This window comes from Phoxinus phoxinus (assembly GCF_949152265.1).
Source record: "Phoxinus phoxinus genome assembly, chromosome: 11".
NCBI lineage: Eukaryota > Metazoa > Chordata > Actinopteri > Cypriniformes > Leuciscidae > Phoxinus > Phoxinus phoxinus.
The window spans coordinates 3004302-3021490 of record NC_136886.1 but is presented as its reverse complement, the minus strand read 5'-3'; the positions used below and the strand labels follow the sequence as shown (position 1 = coordinate 3021490).

The 17189-nt window shown below is 38.8% G+C and overlaps 1 protein-coding gene across 9 annotated transcripts in view; it reads right to left on the bottom strand.

The window, feature by feature from the left end:
• slc12a5a (solute carrier family 12 member 5a) overlaps positions 1-17189 on the bottom strand; it is a gene marked incomplete at its 5' end in the record, with an annotated part of 157337 nt that overhangs the window by 34035 nt on the left and 106113 nt on the right. For all 9 annotated transcript variants that reach the window (XR_013799441.1, XR_013799442.1, XR_013799443.1 and 6 more), the window contains 2 exons: positions 3668-3814; positions 16474-16605. Coding sequence is in view for 3 of the 9 variants with exons in the window: in XM_079627176.1 (XP_079483302.1) it covers positions 3668-3814; positions 16474-16605 (279 nt within the window). The remainder of the gene's footprint in view (positions 1-3667; positions 3815-16473; positions 16606-17189) is intronic.

The window sequence follows — 17189 nt, the reverse complement described above, 5'->3', positions numbered from 1 at the left end:
TTTACCTCACACACACACACACACACACATGCACTGGAAATTGTTCAAACCGAAGTCACAAAGATGGAGAGACTCAAGAAGAAGTGACAACATGTAAACAACATTTCTGAATGGTTAGTTGATGAATTTATGTAGTTTATGTGTAGTTATCTTCTAGTCATTGATTAGCATATTCTGTCATGATAATCTATAAATCGTGTTCTGGGGGCGGGGTTTATGTAAATTTTAGGGTTGGTGATGTCACTAACCAGGGAGGAATGTCGTGTAGTTCCTACCAGCCGTTTGTTGTAGTCCTTTTCTTTAAAAGCAAATATCTCCCTTTGCTTTGAACTTTGAGGGTTGTAACTTTGCAGATGTTGTTTATGATCAAACAGCAACATTACACACTCACTAAAGTTAGAAAAGTGAAATCATATTCAACCACCCCTTTAAAAATTCTTCAGTCTGATCAAGTAATAATCTTCAGGTCATTGACCACAGTTAGTGATCTGCAGTCATAGATGAGCATATATTGGCAATTTGAATGCGGTTCACACTATACGAGAATAGTATTGTAATGTGAAATCCCAGAGCATGTGTGTGAGAGAGAAAGAGAGATGAAAGAATAGAAAAGAATGAGACTCCTGAGCTTATGATAAAAATAGCACTTCCACGGGCGCTGGAGAATCTAGGTTGCACACGCAAACATAAAATCACATACTAATGAGCATGTACTGCAGTGACACACACACACACATGTGAGCAGGTGAAGGCATACACACGGATGAAAGAGATGCATGTTAATCAGCGAGTCCTTGAGAATGTGACGGCATGCAAATTCAGAATCATTGAAAATGAACATCGGATGTGTGCATGCAGGACGATATCTTAGGATACATTTGAAAACGGCGTTCACGTCTCAGAACACACAATGCTAAGATCATCTTACCGTGCATACGTTAAACGTGATAAAAGCTCACGCTATTCTTCTGGCGCTGTCATTTTATTAGCAAAATATGCCACCACTAAATGGTGTGTTCAGGTTGAATCGCCACTCCATGTGTGGTCTAAAGCACAATTACCCTGACGTTTGCCACAGGAGCACATTTTCTGTCATCTGCAGGAATGTAATGTGACAATGGTACAAAGTTTGTTTAATTTTTTAAAAAAACTTTACAACATTGAACTGAATTTTTGCAAAAAACAAACAAACAAACTGTCTCAGCGATTCCAATTCTGATTCTGCTTATCGATTCCGATTCTTATCAATTCCTAGTTTTAATTGACCGTTCGCAAAGACCCGCCCCCCTTAGTTACTGTCGCTATGCCCGACAAGCTTTGCCGCTCTCACACACACACACCATGTTCTCACGCAGTGATAAACACATAGCGGAGCAGAGAGACACTGACAACACACTGACAGACAGGACAGACCAGCTTACTTTTTGGTTACTTTTGATATTAAACATATTAAACAAAGTCTCATCTTTCAAATTTGGTAATTTTTAAAAAGAAATTTAAACAATAAATACCGTTTTGTGGCTCTTTAATGTGTGTGACAGATCGCTGTGTCGCCTCAGTTAAAGCCGCTCGTGAACCGATCATCTCTTCCTTCTAGTTCATTTATAGCATCAAATAAACATGAATGAACATCAGAAGGAATGTTGTTTTAACCGCGGAAAGACGTCAGTACTCCGCTTCTCAAGTTCAAATCCTCTCATGTTAATCTACTAACTCTCCTGACTGCTTTGTCGGACAAAATGGCGGATGGCGAAGTATGATTGGTCAGATCACTTGTCAATCAAGCTCCCTGCGAAGGGTCAATTCCAATCATTTAAAAATTATTTTTGTCAGACTTCAGTTCGTTTGGATGATGTGATGTTTTCGGCGGAGGTGAGCCTCTATTTATTGACGTATGATTTGATTAAACTGTGTGTTTGTATTCTCACTCACGTTCCCCACTGCAAGCATGTAAATCTCATTCGTATTTTAGCAGAAATTGACTCCCTCGTTCTTTGGAGCATTTACAGTACATTTGCGGCAGATAGACACATGTGCCATTATGTACAGTATAATATTATAGGCCTACCGGTACATATAATGTGAACACAGTTGAGTGGGCGCAGGGGAGCAATCGAACTCCGGTTTTAGACCAGCCAATCAAACCCAGGTTAAAAGCATTTTTTTTTTTTTTTTTTTTCTTATGTTGAATGTATGAAACATGCTCTCTCCATATTTTTATAATATCAAACAATCATTGTATGTTGTATGTTTTATGTCTTTTACACTTTGTTTGGGTTTTGTACGTGTGAAGTTTTGCCAATAAAAAAAGGAAGAGGGAAAAGAAAAAAAAAAAAAAGAAAAAAAAAAGAGAAGAAATCCAGAGCGAGGCTTGATAAAGCATTTACACTCCAAATGAGGAAAATTAAAGGAGCCTCAGAGAAGAGTTAATCCTTAAAGAGCAAATATTCTGCTGTTCATCTGTGTTAGTGTGTGTGTTGCTGTGTGATCATGAGGCGCTCCAGTTAGAAAAAAAAAAAAAAAAAAAAAAAAAAAAACATCCTTACTGCACCCACACACCGGACGCGAATAGCGCGTCAGGCGCGAGTGATTTCCATGTTAAGTCAATGCAAAGACGCGTTACACGCGTTTTACGCGCATAACGCGTCTTTGCATTGACTTAACATTGAAATGACTCGCGCCTGACGCGCTATTCGCGTCCGGTGTGAACGCACCATTAGGGTGCTTTCACACCTGCCTCATTTAGTTGGGTTGAATCGCACTAGAGTTTGTTGTCCCGCTTTGTGTGGTTGGCTTGGGCAGGTGTGAATTCAGCAATCGCACTCGGTGCGCACCAAAAGCGGACCAAACAAACGTACGCATTCAAACGAACTCTGGAGCGGTTCGTTTGTTGTGAGAACGTGGTTCGACCTCGAACAGACCCAACTGCCAAATAACTGCACATTTTTGGACTAAACCAGCTGCCGTAGTCAGCGACGCTGTGCATTATGTCACTGTTTAGCAACATTAATGCACGTCTCCTCCTGAAGTGACTTGCGTGCGTGGATTAAAACATTATTTTCAAGCCGCATCCTCGCTTCATTCTCAGATGCTATTGTTTGCCTAAAGTGGTGTAGAACTATATAATAAACTATGACCAGGGACACAATCAGCCCACGCAGTCGTCTCTCCATAGTAAACAGCGGCGCGTTGTCTGCCGGATTTTCCAAGAGTTGGAATTTCCCCGCACGTTAATTCTGACCAATCGAAGTGCAGTTATGGAAATACGTTCAAGACACATCTGGCCAACGAGAGATGGGGATGTTGTCATGTGACTGCATTTTGGTTCGTTTCATCAACTCATCAACTGATTCGGACCAGAGCAGTCAGTGTGGAGTGAAAAGGAACCGAAACGCCTGAAAAATGCTACAAAGTATAATTTTTCGCCCCTTGGTCCGGACCAAATGAACCGAACTACAGATGTGAAAGCACCCTTAGACTCAAACATATTTATTCTGTCTTTTTGCAAAGTGAAGTGAACACTTATCAGCAGCCTAAAGTACACTTACACAAGGAACTTACCAAACAGAACAGCTTATATAAATTTCAACCATTATTAAAGACAAGTAAACAGTCAGTAATAACATAAGAACTAATAAACAGATTAGCAATCTGGTGTGAGACTCACCGTGGAGCAGCACATGAGGACGATGATGAAGGACTCAATGACCCCGCCGATGCCCACCATCCAGGTCATCCTGAGGAACAGAATCACTCCCAGGATGTTCTGCAGGCAGGGCAGGTAAACGCCCATGAGCGTGCCCATCCGTGGAGCCTGGCAACACACACACACAGCGGCCTATTACACCAACAACATCAACATCGGGTTACACCTCATCAGTTTCATGTGCCATAACACATGCTCTAATCTCTCGACTGTAGAACAATAATGCAAATGTTGATGTTGTGATATATATATATATATATATATATATATATATATATATATATATATATATAGAGAGAGAGAGAGAGAGAGAGAGAGAGAGAGATGTTATAATGAATCCATGGAAAAGCTGGAAATATCATGGAATGTTAAAATTGATCCAAGATAATAGTAATGCATAATAATAAAAACCTAAGAAGTCAGAGAAATGTATATAGTCTGAGTATATATCATGCTCTAAATCATTTAATAAACTTGCAATCTTGATAAAAAATTTTTTTTTTTTAATTGCTATCCCATAATCACAAATTATGGAAATTGGTCATTCCACGTCAAATCAACCAAATTTCAGAAACTTCCCCCGAATCATTTTTTTTTATTTCGTTAAAAAAAAAAAATCAGAAGAAAGTCAAACATAATAGTGAAAAAAGCCAAAATATTTGTAGTAAAATATAAATAGTGATGAAATAGTGATTATCACTGTAGGCATAATGCAACAAAGATTGCTAAAGTCAACTAATTTAATAGTCATTTACCAAGTCAATTTGACCCCCCTGTAATTTGGCTCCAAAACTCAATTTGACCCCCGCTCTACAAAACAGTGAATATACATTCATAACATTTAATATTTGGGTTTTCTTCTATGTTTATGTGCTTCTTTCACCAGAAAAACCTTGTTGACACGGAATGAGCCGAATGGAAAGTCATTAGTCAGAAGGTGTGTGGACATTGCAATTCTTCTTCCAGACATGAATGTGTTGAACTTAATTAAATTTAATTTAATTAGAGGACTGCTGTTACTTTACCAGGTGATCAGACACAAGTTTCATCTGGTTGACAATAAAAAAGTGAGATATCAAGAAACCATGTAGAAACACTAAAACCCGCCGCAACATCCAAGCAACTATTCAGATCACTCAACAACGATCCACAACACTCGAGAACACACTGGAGGAACATAACATTTACTGCAGAATGTGAACATCTAGTTATAATCTAGCAGAGCAGTTTAAGCCCTGTGATCAACAACACTGTACATTAATAGATGACTCTCCCTTCCCACTGAACATCCGCTGCCATTGTGTTTGTTGTGCTCATTTCAAAGGCATTCAAAGGTAAGAGCCAATGTCATATTCAAAGAGAAAGTGTGTATGTGCGTGTGTGGAGTGGCCGGTAATTACTAACACACAGTGAGTGAATGTCTGCTAGCTTGATCAATGGTGAGTGTGTGTGTGTGTGTGTGTGTGTGTGTGTGCATGTCCATCAACACGGCATCCAAAAACAGCTCCACTGAATACGTCCCGTCCTCATTCAAGGACACTGTCAATAAAATGCAATTATCCCCGTGTCCAAAAAAGGGCAAACCGGCAAACTCGGTTCACCAGCCTCAACAGATCCACAGCGGATGTAAAGTACAAGACGACCGGCACACACACACACACACACACACACACACACACACACACACACACACACACACACACACACACACACACACACGCGCGCACACGCGCGCACACGCACACACACACACACACACACACACACACACACACACACACACACACACACACACACACCTTGTCAAAGCACTCTTCATTTCACACAGTTGATTAAATGTGTTCAATGGGTGTCTGAGAGAGTCTCATGTGACACACCCTAAAAACATGCGCTGAATAACTGAGTAGCGTTCAGTCACTTACACACACTCACTCACTCACTCACTCACTCACTCACTCACTCACTCACTCACTCACTCACTCACTCACTCACTCACTCACTCACTCACTCACTCACTCACTCACTCACTCACTCGCTCACTCACTCACTCGCTCACTCACTCACTCACTCACTCACACACTCTAACTATGATAAGAACAGTGTGCAACAGATTCTTACACTTCTGATATCGTGATGTCTGACTGTTGCTATGGGGTTGCTAAGGTGTTCTGACTTCTGATTGGTTGCTATGCATTTGTTATGGTGTTCTGGGTGGTTGCTAGGTGGTTTCGTACCGTTTCCCTTCAAGTGATACTCTGATATTCATTGATATTCAAATGATATTCATTAATTATCAAAAAAGTACTTCTTTTTAAACATGGTATTATTTCAAGTACTTTGGAGGACCGTATAAAATCCACTGTACATTAATATGGTCATTTTAAAACTGATATTAAATTGACAGTCAACTGATCACTTGTGTTTATATCTGCTTTATTACGCCGGCTTTTAATAGGACTCATCCAATCAGAATCTAAAGCCAGAACTATATGTTTTATAAATTAGAGCTAATTACAGTAATTGTCGTTAACTGTTATATTTGGGAGACAATCTGACGCGCTGAACGGAACAAAGACTAAAACTAAAAGAGAGAAAACATGCTTCCCTCCGGCATAATCTTCATGACAGACTGAGATTAGGACACACACACACACACACACACACACACACACACACACACAACACACACACACACACACACACACACACACACACACACACACACACACACACACACACACACACACACACACACACACACACACATACACACACACACACACACACACACACACACACACACACACACACAGCGACGGCAGATGGCAAACTGGGAAACAAGACTTTTAATTTAATTAACCTGAAATAAATAAGAAGGCCTGAATAATGCATGCCATTAAATTTAATATCAGCCATGCAAATGTGCAATTCTGTGTGGGATAATTTGATTTCTGAAGCAAGGATTAATTTCAGTATTAATGTAATCTAATATAATGTGGCTTTATGCATCACGTCTAAATGACAGCAATAATTAAGTTCTTTGATAAGGTCACGCATCTGTGGTTTACATGCAAGCGCTAAACATTAGGCTGTAAATAATGCATAACAACAGTTTTTATTAATAACTTTGGTAACACTTTATTTCAAGGTGATGTAATTACATGTTACTACATACTTACTATAGTAAATTATGCATAATTACAAGTAACTAACCCTAATGCGCACTCATCAAAAACGGTGCTTTAAATCTCTTCACAAACTAAAATACGTAAATGACATTTGTATGTATTCTAAATAAAAGATAAGATTGTACTGAATGCCAGCTTGCTTGTTTGGCTCAAGAGAAGTATTTATTGAGTCCACATGTCATGCAAACTAGAAACTCTTCTTCTAACCACGGGTCGAGAGCTGTCGCTCCAAACACACAAGTTTGCGATGCAGTGTGCGGATGTTCGTTGGAACGATGGTTTCGGGAAACACAGACTCGTTGAACTGGTTATAATGACAGAACTTGTGACCATAGTTAGCTAACGATGCTTTTGGGAAACAAAACCCTGATGAAGGATCTCAGGAGACAGAAAGTGAAGCTATTGGATTCAGACGTGCCTTGATGATTTCCTTCATACCTTGGCATGAATGTGTCCTCCGAAAGCAGCATTTTTAATCTTTTAAGTCAACAGGACGGTCAGTTACGGGAATAATGTTGCCCATCCACGTACTAGATCTTGAAGGAGTCCAATCCCTCTCTCCACAGACTCTCCAAACCCAAGAGCAACACTCGTTCTGTGAAAACCACAGACAATCCAGGCGGAAAGAAGCAGATCCTCTTTGTCATTTTGACATCCTTCTCTTCATGCTAATGTGCCTGATGTCAGAGGAATACTAATCAGATGTACTGTCTGTCTGAGCCGTGCACTGAGCTATTCCCTTTAATCCCGATCTCAATAACGTCTTTCTTTCTCACAATCGTTTTTACAGCTTTTGACTTGATGACAGTGAATGAATTATTTTTGGCATAGTCGTGCCAGAATTTACATAAAACGTAACCGCTGGACAACGGACACCAACCGGCATAACTGAATAAATGAGTTTAATATTATTAGTATATATTGCTATTCTATCAGTTATGGTGTTGCATCACTTCGAAAAAAATGCTTACTGAAGATATTGAAAATATAAGATAAAACAGACGAACAATTAATGAATCAAGCCATGAAACTCGAAAAATTTGAATATGCATAAGCAAAAGTTCATTTATTACAGTAATTCAACTTAAAAGGTGAAACTAATATATTAAATAGACTCATTACATGCAAAGTGAGATATTTTAAGCCTTTATTTGTTATAACTTTGCTGATTATACAGTTTATGAAAACCCCAAATTCAATATTAGAATATTGTGAAAAGGTTTTCATAAGCTGTAAGCCATAATCATCAAAATTATAACAAATAAAGGCTTGAAATGTCTCACTTTGCATGTAATGAGTCTATATTATATATTAGTTTCACCTTTTAAGTTGATTTACTGAAATAATTTTCTAATTTTTCGAGTTTCACCTGTATATCAGAATATCAAACCTGAGAGCATCATTGGAGGTGGGTTTTGCAAGGGCAAAAAACTCAGAAAATGTAATATTTCATAAAGAGCGCTTTTGTTTTCTATGCGACAGCTGAAATGAAACAAAATGATGAAATGAAAGAAAATGGCCAAGGCTGCTCGTATATCGGTTTCATTCATAAAACGTGTGTCAAGGTAAGATTACGGCTCACTTCTCCTGCAATAACAATACAGCAGTGCTCTTGAAAAGCATGTTCCACTCCATTCCCCAGCCCAGCATCCATGAACAATAGCAAAACACAAACACTTCTGAGTCTGACTACACCAGAATCTCCCTCTCATCCACTTTCATCTCTTCCATCCCTCTAATTACGAGCGGGAGAGTTTGCGGCTCAAGAGGCGTGTGTATAACACTTCTGAGCTGAGGAGTGAGTGAGATGTGTCCAATCAGCAGTTAGTCATTAAAAAGTGCTGTCGCCACAGAAACACGAGTTGAGGTCAAGTTTGGGGTCAGGATTTAATATCAGGAACATAATTAACGAAACAAGATAGAGTGAAACACATACTAACACACACAGCGGGAGAAAACGCCTGGTTGATGCCAGAGGTCAGAGGAGAATGGCCAGACTGATAGAAAGGCAACAATGACTCAAATAAGCACTCGCTACAAGCGAGGTCTGCAGAAAAACATCTGAACGCTCAACTTGAGATGAGCAGATGAGCTTCAGAAACAGAAGACGCGCCGGTCTGCTGAGGACTAGTCAGTTGTTCAGACTGATGGCAGAAGATCTGGACTTTCATTGGCCACTGACTGACTGACATGTAAAACAATCAATCACTGTTTGTTTGGTTCCACGTCATGTTTAGGAGCATCAAAATGTAACTTATTGGACGTATTTAAAGGGGTGGCTTCACAAGATGTAAAATAAATCTCTGATGTTCCCAGAGTGTGTGTGTGAAGTTTTGGCACAAAATACCCCCACAGATATTTTTATATACAGTAGCATGTTAAAGTTGTCACTTTTTGAGGGTTTGCAAAAAAACGCACCGTTTTGTGCCTGGCCCTTTAAATGCAAATGAGCTGCTGCAGAGCGTGTGTTAGCAGCTGCGATTACCTCACACACACACACACTAAAATGACAGAAACTGTTCTGCCTTTAATGTTAAAACGGAGTCAGACAAAGATGCAGAGACTCAAGAAGAAGTGACAACATGTAGAAGCAACAGGACGTCTCTGAATGGTTAGTTGATGAATTTATGTTGCTGATGTGGAGTTAACGATCTTCAATTAGCATATTCTGTCATGCTAATCTATAAACCGCTCGTATAGGAACTGTTGTGAGATGCACACAGAGTCACTTTCTATTGCATGTGAAAAGACGGATGCTAAAGTTTGAGCTGACTCACAAATGTACTCGACTACAACAACTCTTCCTCTTCTCAACATGGACTGCGTGTTCTGGGGGCGGGGCTTATGTAAATTCTAGGATTGGTGATGTCACTAACCCGGGAGGAATGTCGTGTAGTTCCTACCAGGCGTTTGTTGTAGTCCTTTTCTTTAAAAGCAAATATCTTCCTTTGCTTTGAACTTTGAGCATTGTAACTTTGCAGATGTTGTTTATGATCAAACAGCAACATTACACACTCACTAAAGTTAGAAAAGTGAAATCATACTCAACCACCCCTTTAAAGAGTCTGTGACGCAAACTTTGCTCAATTCACACACTTTTGAAAATCCAGTGTTTAGTTGATCCTGGTAAGCGCTCAATGTCACAGTTGTGAACACAATGGCTTGCTTTTTCCATAAGGGGGTTTGACATCACGGCATCTTTGAGGCCTTCTTATTTATTTATTATGAGCAAACTAAAACCTGCAAGCCCCGCTGAAATACAAATGAAGCGTTCCTCACGTCCTGAAGAAAATCAACACCATCCTATGACGGCTTCTGGAAGTGCAGACCCACATAATACTGGCTCAAGAAGAGTATATACAAGAGCCATCAATGCAACACTCCCAGCTTATACAAATCGATATATGATCACCATATTTATACAGGTGCAACTCGAAAAATGTGAATATCGTGCAAAAGTGCATTTATTTCAGTAATTCAACTTAAAGGGGTCATGACATGTTTTTTTTTATTTTATTATTATGTTCCCTTAGGTGCAATTATAGTATTACTATAGTTTTTTTTACAAAAAACTTTTAAAATGTAGTGATTTATGACCTTTTCCCACCCTGTTTCTCATCCTCTGATTCAAACAGTCTGTTTGGGGGGTGTTTCCCCTTTAAGAGTTCAGTGTTAACGCCCACTGTTATGATTGGCTAACGTCAGTGCCTGTGCATCAATTATTAACGCCCCCAGCCAGAACATTTGCGGATTCGGCGCAACTGTTTATGCGAAGCGATGGCTCTTGCAATGATAAAACCTTATTATGTTTGAGCCGGAATCAGAGGAAAATGAACCATCACCACAACAACGAAGACTGGATCAGCTCGTGTCCACATGGAAAGTGAAACTATTTTGAATTAATAAAAAAAAATTAACCCGAGACACTTGAAAACGGATTATTGTTGCATAATTATCCTATAGCTTAATTTGCTAACAGTTTAACATTATTTAACTAATCACATGTAGGCCTACTAGAAAGGCGACATATTTTCAAGATTCTCTTATACAAATCTGTTTATATTAGCCATGGTAAAAAGTAAGTTTGCGTCGTCGTTGTTGAGCCCAGAATAGTCGGCACGGACTTATCTTTGAGCAACAGTTTTCTGGCAAAGCCAAGCATCATATTGGGATTTTTTCCTCAAAACAGTCATCCTTAAATGTATAGAACAAACGCTTAAACTAACACTGCCGTGACTGGGACGTCCGCAAAAAATAAAGTGCATCCATTTTTCCCTGACGACTGGATCTTTCAGCGTATTTAAAAAGTAGTTTAAAGTTTTAAATACATTACTTACAGTTTGCGTCGTCGATGTTGAGCCCAGAATAGTCGGCACGGACTAATCTTTGAGCAACAGTTTTCTGGCAAAGCTCAAAACAGTCATCCTTCAAATGTACAGAACAAACGCTTAAACTAACACTGCCGTGACTGAGACGTCCGCAAAAAATAAAGTGCATCCATTTTTCCCTGACGACTGGATCCTTCGCAGCGTATTCAAAGATGTTGTTTGTCCACAGCCAGGAACAGCACATCTGCGTGGCATCGTAATTTCCCTGTACACAGACCCACTCGCTGTCCGTCGACTGAACACTTGTGAGGCGCGCAGCGCGCGGGCGCGACAACGATACGAAATGAGCTTAGTTGCCTTGCGCTTAAAGCGTAGTTGCCTTGCGCTTAAAGCGTAGTTGCCTTGCGCTTAAAGCGTAGTTGCCTTGCGCTTAAAGCGTAACTGTCTTCTGCTGGAGGCGGTCATTATGCAAACGCTGGTACGTCACTTCGTACCGTGACGTCACTTCTTACCATGGATCCAGAACGAGCTGTATTTAGAGCTTGATTAAATAAATGATTCGTTTATAATGGGGAGGACGTCTTAAGCTATGAAACTTGCAGGACGTTTAAATGGTACAAAGACCTCTTATATACCAAAAGATCAAGGCAAATTTGGTTTCTCATGTCATGACCCCTTTAAAAGGTGAAACTAATATATTATATAGACTCATTACATGCAAAGTGAGATATTTCAAGCCTTTATTTGTTATAATTTTGATGAGTATGGCTTACAGCTTATGAAAACCTTTTCACAATATTATAATTTTGAATTTGGGGTTTTCATAAACTGTAAGCCATAATCATCAAAATTATAACAAATAAAGGCTTGAAATATCTCACTTTGCATGTAATGAGTCTATATAATATATTAGTTTCACCTTTTAAGTTGAATTACTGAAATAAATGCATGATATTCACATTTTTCGAGTTTCACCTGTAAATGCTATTTACATATCAACACAATATTTACATGCTATTCCAAGGTGGTACTTTTTTGTGTGTGAGATATCCGTGTGAGATATTCCTGTATCTGGCAGGCTCAGTGTGTGTCAGTGAGTGAAGAGTGTCGCGTGATGAAGTCAGTTCTGGTTATGGAAGCTGTGGCTGCGTGTCAAGCGAGTGCGAACGCCTGAATCCACAGCGGTCACTCTTCGGCCCATAGACTCAGGCAGAGCGGAGCTGTGTTCAGTTTACTGGAGCAGGTGTGTAATCAAACCTCTGTGGTCCCGTGTGTATGTGTGTGTGTTTGTGATTTCCCACGGGTGGCGAGGATCTCAGGTAAAGCAGCAGAGAGCCTCAGGGGTCTCAGTCCCAGTGCGTTCGCCAACACCTGTCCAGCTGCAGGACCACATGTGAAACGGCTGGAGAACGGACTCCTCTTCAGGAATGACAGACAGCTGAGAGCTTGAAAAGTACCTGATCCTGGTTTTAAAGGGATAGGTCACAAAAAACTGAAAAAATGTAAATACTGGCATCTTTTACTCACCCTCATGTTATTTATAAAACTGAAGAAGCATTTTTTATATCGTGCAAAAGTTCATTTATTTCAGTAATTCAACTTAAAAGGTGAAACTAATATATTATAGACTCATTACATGCAAAGTGAGATATTTCAAGACTTTATTTTGTTATAATTTTGATGATTATGGCTTATGAAAAACCCAAATTCAAAATTAGAATATTGTGAAAAGGTTTTCATAAGCTGTAAACCAAAATTATAACAAATAAAGGATTGAAATATCTCACTTTGCATGTAATGAGTCTAAGTTTTGCAACAATTTTTTATATTAAAAATAGTTTTTAAATACATTTTTTTTGTATTTGAATGCATTTTAAAATGTAATATATGCATTTTCAGCATCATCAGTGTCACATGATCCTTCAGAAATCATTTATGATGATTTGCTCCTCAAGAAACATTTCTGATTATTAGCAATGTTGAAAACAGTTCATATTAATATTTTGGTGACAACTGTGATTCATTTTCTTCAGGACTCTGTGATAAACGGAGAGAGCTGTTGTAAACATGTTTCTCACAGTCGTTTGGCATGGGGGAAATGTTTAACTTATGTCATGAAAACAATGTTTTGATGCAAAAAACAGGTCATTTTCAAGCAAAATATCATTTTCTCAACATCTGATTCTGACATATGTATGTCCCAAGCATTAACCAAACTGTACATGAACATAAGTGCATTTTGCATGCTGACAGAACTGACAAGCAAACTGATGACCGCCGTCAGAGACGAGGAGAAGAAGAGGAGAAGAGAGGAGCTTGTAATAGTGTCCTCTCGCTTGGCTGCCCAAACAGGGGCTGACAGCGTTAATGTGACTTAGCTCAGACGGGGTGAATTATTAAAAAGCACAGCAATGGCAGGGGAAGGAAAAGGGCAGCGAATATCACTGTCAGCCCAACACGGATTACTGTGTGTACGTGAGCATGTTCAGAAATTGCACAAATAACTGCTCTGCGGCCCTGTCCCTTAGAGCTTGACATGAATTAGCATTTTTCCTGCGACTCAGTGTGTGTGTGTGTGTGTGTGTGTGTGTGTGTGTGTGAGAGTGTGTTCATGTCGCGAGCGTTGGCTACTGGTCCACAGAGAGCATATGGCAACTGTAACGACCACATGTCACCGCCCGCAACATCTGATAACCTCTCCTTATGAGGCATCATACTTCATCTTACATCATCCTTGAGGAGAAAAATAACATTTGCCCTTGTGCAATCCGCTGTCATTAATGTGACAAGACTGAAATATCTGCTGCGAATCACTGATCAACACAAGCAGTCATAGCAACACAACGTTAAAGGTGAAGTGTGCACAACACAACGGTTGCCAAAACGTTGCTAAGATGTCTTTTTTTTTTTGCATGTTGCTTTGTGATATGGATCCCTTCAATGCAAGACATATTTATGGCTATTTTAATGTCGGGCCAAGAAAAATCTTGCATTTTGTGATGTCTGCATCACAAAACAGTGGATGTTAAGGACTAGTACTAATGTTACAAGTTCAAATCTGTAGTAATAATGATTTTTAACTTAAGATATCGTCTAAAAAAACAGTCTTATGCAATAAGTCTCTTATTCTCAACAAGGCTGATACAAATACAGTAAAAACAGTATTATTGTGGAATATTAGTATAATTTAAAATAGCAGGTTTCTCTTTGATTATATTTTAAAATGTAATATATGATACAAAGCTGAATTTTCAGCATCAATACTCCAGACTTCAGTGTCACATGATCCTTCAGAAATCAGTGTAATATGATGATTTGAAGCTCAAGAAACATTTATGATTATTATCAATGTTGAAAACAGTTGAGCTGCTTCATATTATTGTGGAAACAACGATAATTCCCCCCTCCCCCCAGGATTCTTTAATGAATTGAAAGTTCAAAAGAACAACATTTATTCTAAAATATAATCTTTTGTAACATTATGAATGTCTTTACTGTCACTTCTGATCAATTTAATGCATCCTTGCAGAATAAAAGTATTTGAAATAATCTTACTGACCCTGAACGTTTGAACAGTAGTGTATGCAACTTCAGATATAACTTCTGTGCCGTTTTTTTTGTGATGTAAAGAAATCTTTAGACTGAGAGAGAGAGAGAGTTCAAGTCATCCGTGGAGCAGAGCTGAATCCTGACGACGTGATTGGTAATAAACGGACCCCCGTGGTCGAGCGTGTGTGTGGGGATGCGGGGACATTTGCTGCTGGAGATGAGCGGATTGACCCTCTCAAAATGGAGGCTGATTGGAGAGCAGATGCTTTGCAAGACGAGCTAATTAAGTTGAAGTCGCAGAGAGAAACAAGAGGAAGATTATCGCTCTCCTCGATCGTGTTGAGAGGACAAATCCAATTCCATCTCATTTCTCTATTTTACTCTCTTTCTTTCTCTCTCTCTCTCTCTCGCTCTCCCTGTACAGCCGAGCAATGATGTATTGCAGGGTTTAATCTTTACTAAGTTTTTGGTCATTTTGACTGCTGAAGTAGAGGAGGCCTCAGAGGAATTATTATAGGAGATATGTGTAACACGCTAAATGTCTTGCACACGCTCAGTAGAGACTCTCTGTGCCAGAGCAAAAAAAAAAAAAAAAAAAAAATCACTGAATCAGAGAAAATATTTTAAAATTTTTTTTGGGTATTTGAAATAATAAACATAATATAAAATTTAAGCAATGGATAAAAAAAATTCAACAAAAATTGGAAAATTGGCAGCCTAATGAAATAAAAAAAACTTAAAGTGCTAAAATTACTAAAACCAAAAATTAAGTAAATACAGCTAAATATAAAATATTAAACAAACTTATGAAAAAAACAAACAAAAAAAAACAGGTAAAATCACAAAAGTACTAAAACTTAAACTAAAATAAAAATAAATAAATAATTAATATATAGTACTATAACAGTATGTAAATACTTCAGGTGAAACTATAACTTGAAATTATAACAAATAAAGACTTGAAATATCTCACTTTGCATGTAATGAGTCTATATAATATATTAGTTTCACCTTTTAAGTTAAATTACTTAAATAAATGAACTTTTGCACGATATTCAAATTTTTCAAGTTTCACCTGTATAACAGTATATTAAAAATACTAAAATAATATTGCCTTCAGATTCACCTTCGGAGTAATTCGAAAAAGAAAAAAAACCCCAGAATGCCTTTGAATTTAAATGTTATATGATTATTTGGGAACTGTAAGACTAGTTATTAAATAAAATTGTACTCGTGCACTTGTTTTATCAACCCATTACACATTCACAAAATCTTAACACGACTCCACTTTCAATTGCACAACTAGTGCACCAACACTCACAGTCCTCTAATACCACACACAAAAAGTTAGAAGCAAATTTGCGAACTGAGTCAAGATTGCAATCAAGAAAAGTGAAACTGCATCAAGCGACTGGGAAACAGGCCGGGAAAGGCCGGCGCCGTGAGGGAGGTTACGGGCATGACCGAGGCCAGTCTCTAATGAGCGCGCTCAGTCTGGGATGCCGAGGGACTAAGGGAGATCAGGTCACAGGTCAAAACAGAGCTGGCAGCTGTCATTTACACTCCAGATCTCGCCGTTCAGACACTCTGTCTGGCAGAAGCCAATTAATGTTCACCCAGAGCAATTGAGAACTAGACAAAAATGTGTGAAGAAAAGCGATATCCGTTGCTTTGAGAGCGTGCCGAGAGCATGCATGCGTACCTGGACAGGTTTCTTGCGCGAGCCCTCATTGTTTTCCGCCTCCTCATGTTCTTTGCTGCCCTGCGGCAGGTTTGAGTAGTTGGCGAGACTGCTGAGAAGAGACGATACCATGGGAATCGTGTCCATCTCATCCTGTAGAGCAAACACACGCACAAACAGAACAAATTTTGTGAGCATTAAATAATTCACTCGTGATGAACATCATCTGAAATGTCATGTGTACATTTACAGATTACAAACGACAAGCCCAGAGGACAATTTTATTGCTCAGAGTTTAATTTTTAATAGCTAATGAAACTCTCAGTAGAGTTTTATTTAAGATGCATCATCTGTAATGGAGGAAAAGGAAAAACAGAAACAACTAAGTCAGTAGTAGTCATATAGTACGAGTACAGAGCAGCTCAGATCATTTGATCGAGGAAGAATTTGATGATAAATGTTGAATTTGATGATAAATGTTGAATTTGATGATAAACTTGAGATGCTGGCGTAACGATTTAGTGACAAAGTAAAATGCGTTTAAGGCACAGTTGATCAAATGCAGTAGGTCATCCATGCAAACCAAACATATAAGCATACTGTGCATATTAATTAGTCAGCTAGCATACATTGGGCTTCACAAACATCTTGAATTTACATTCAGTGAACACAGAAAAAATATTTGAGATCACTGAAATAGCGAATTTGGTTTTTGTGGCCTTATGCAATTGTTGAGA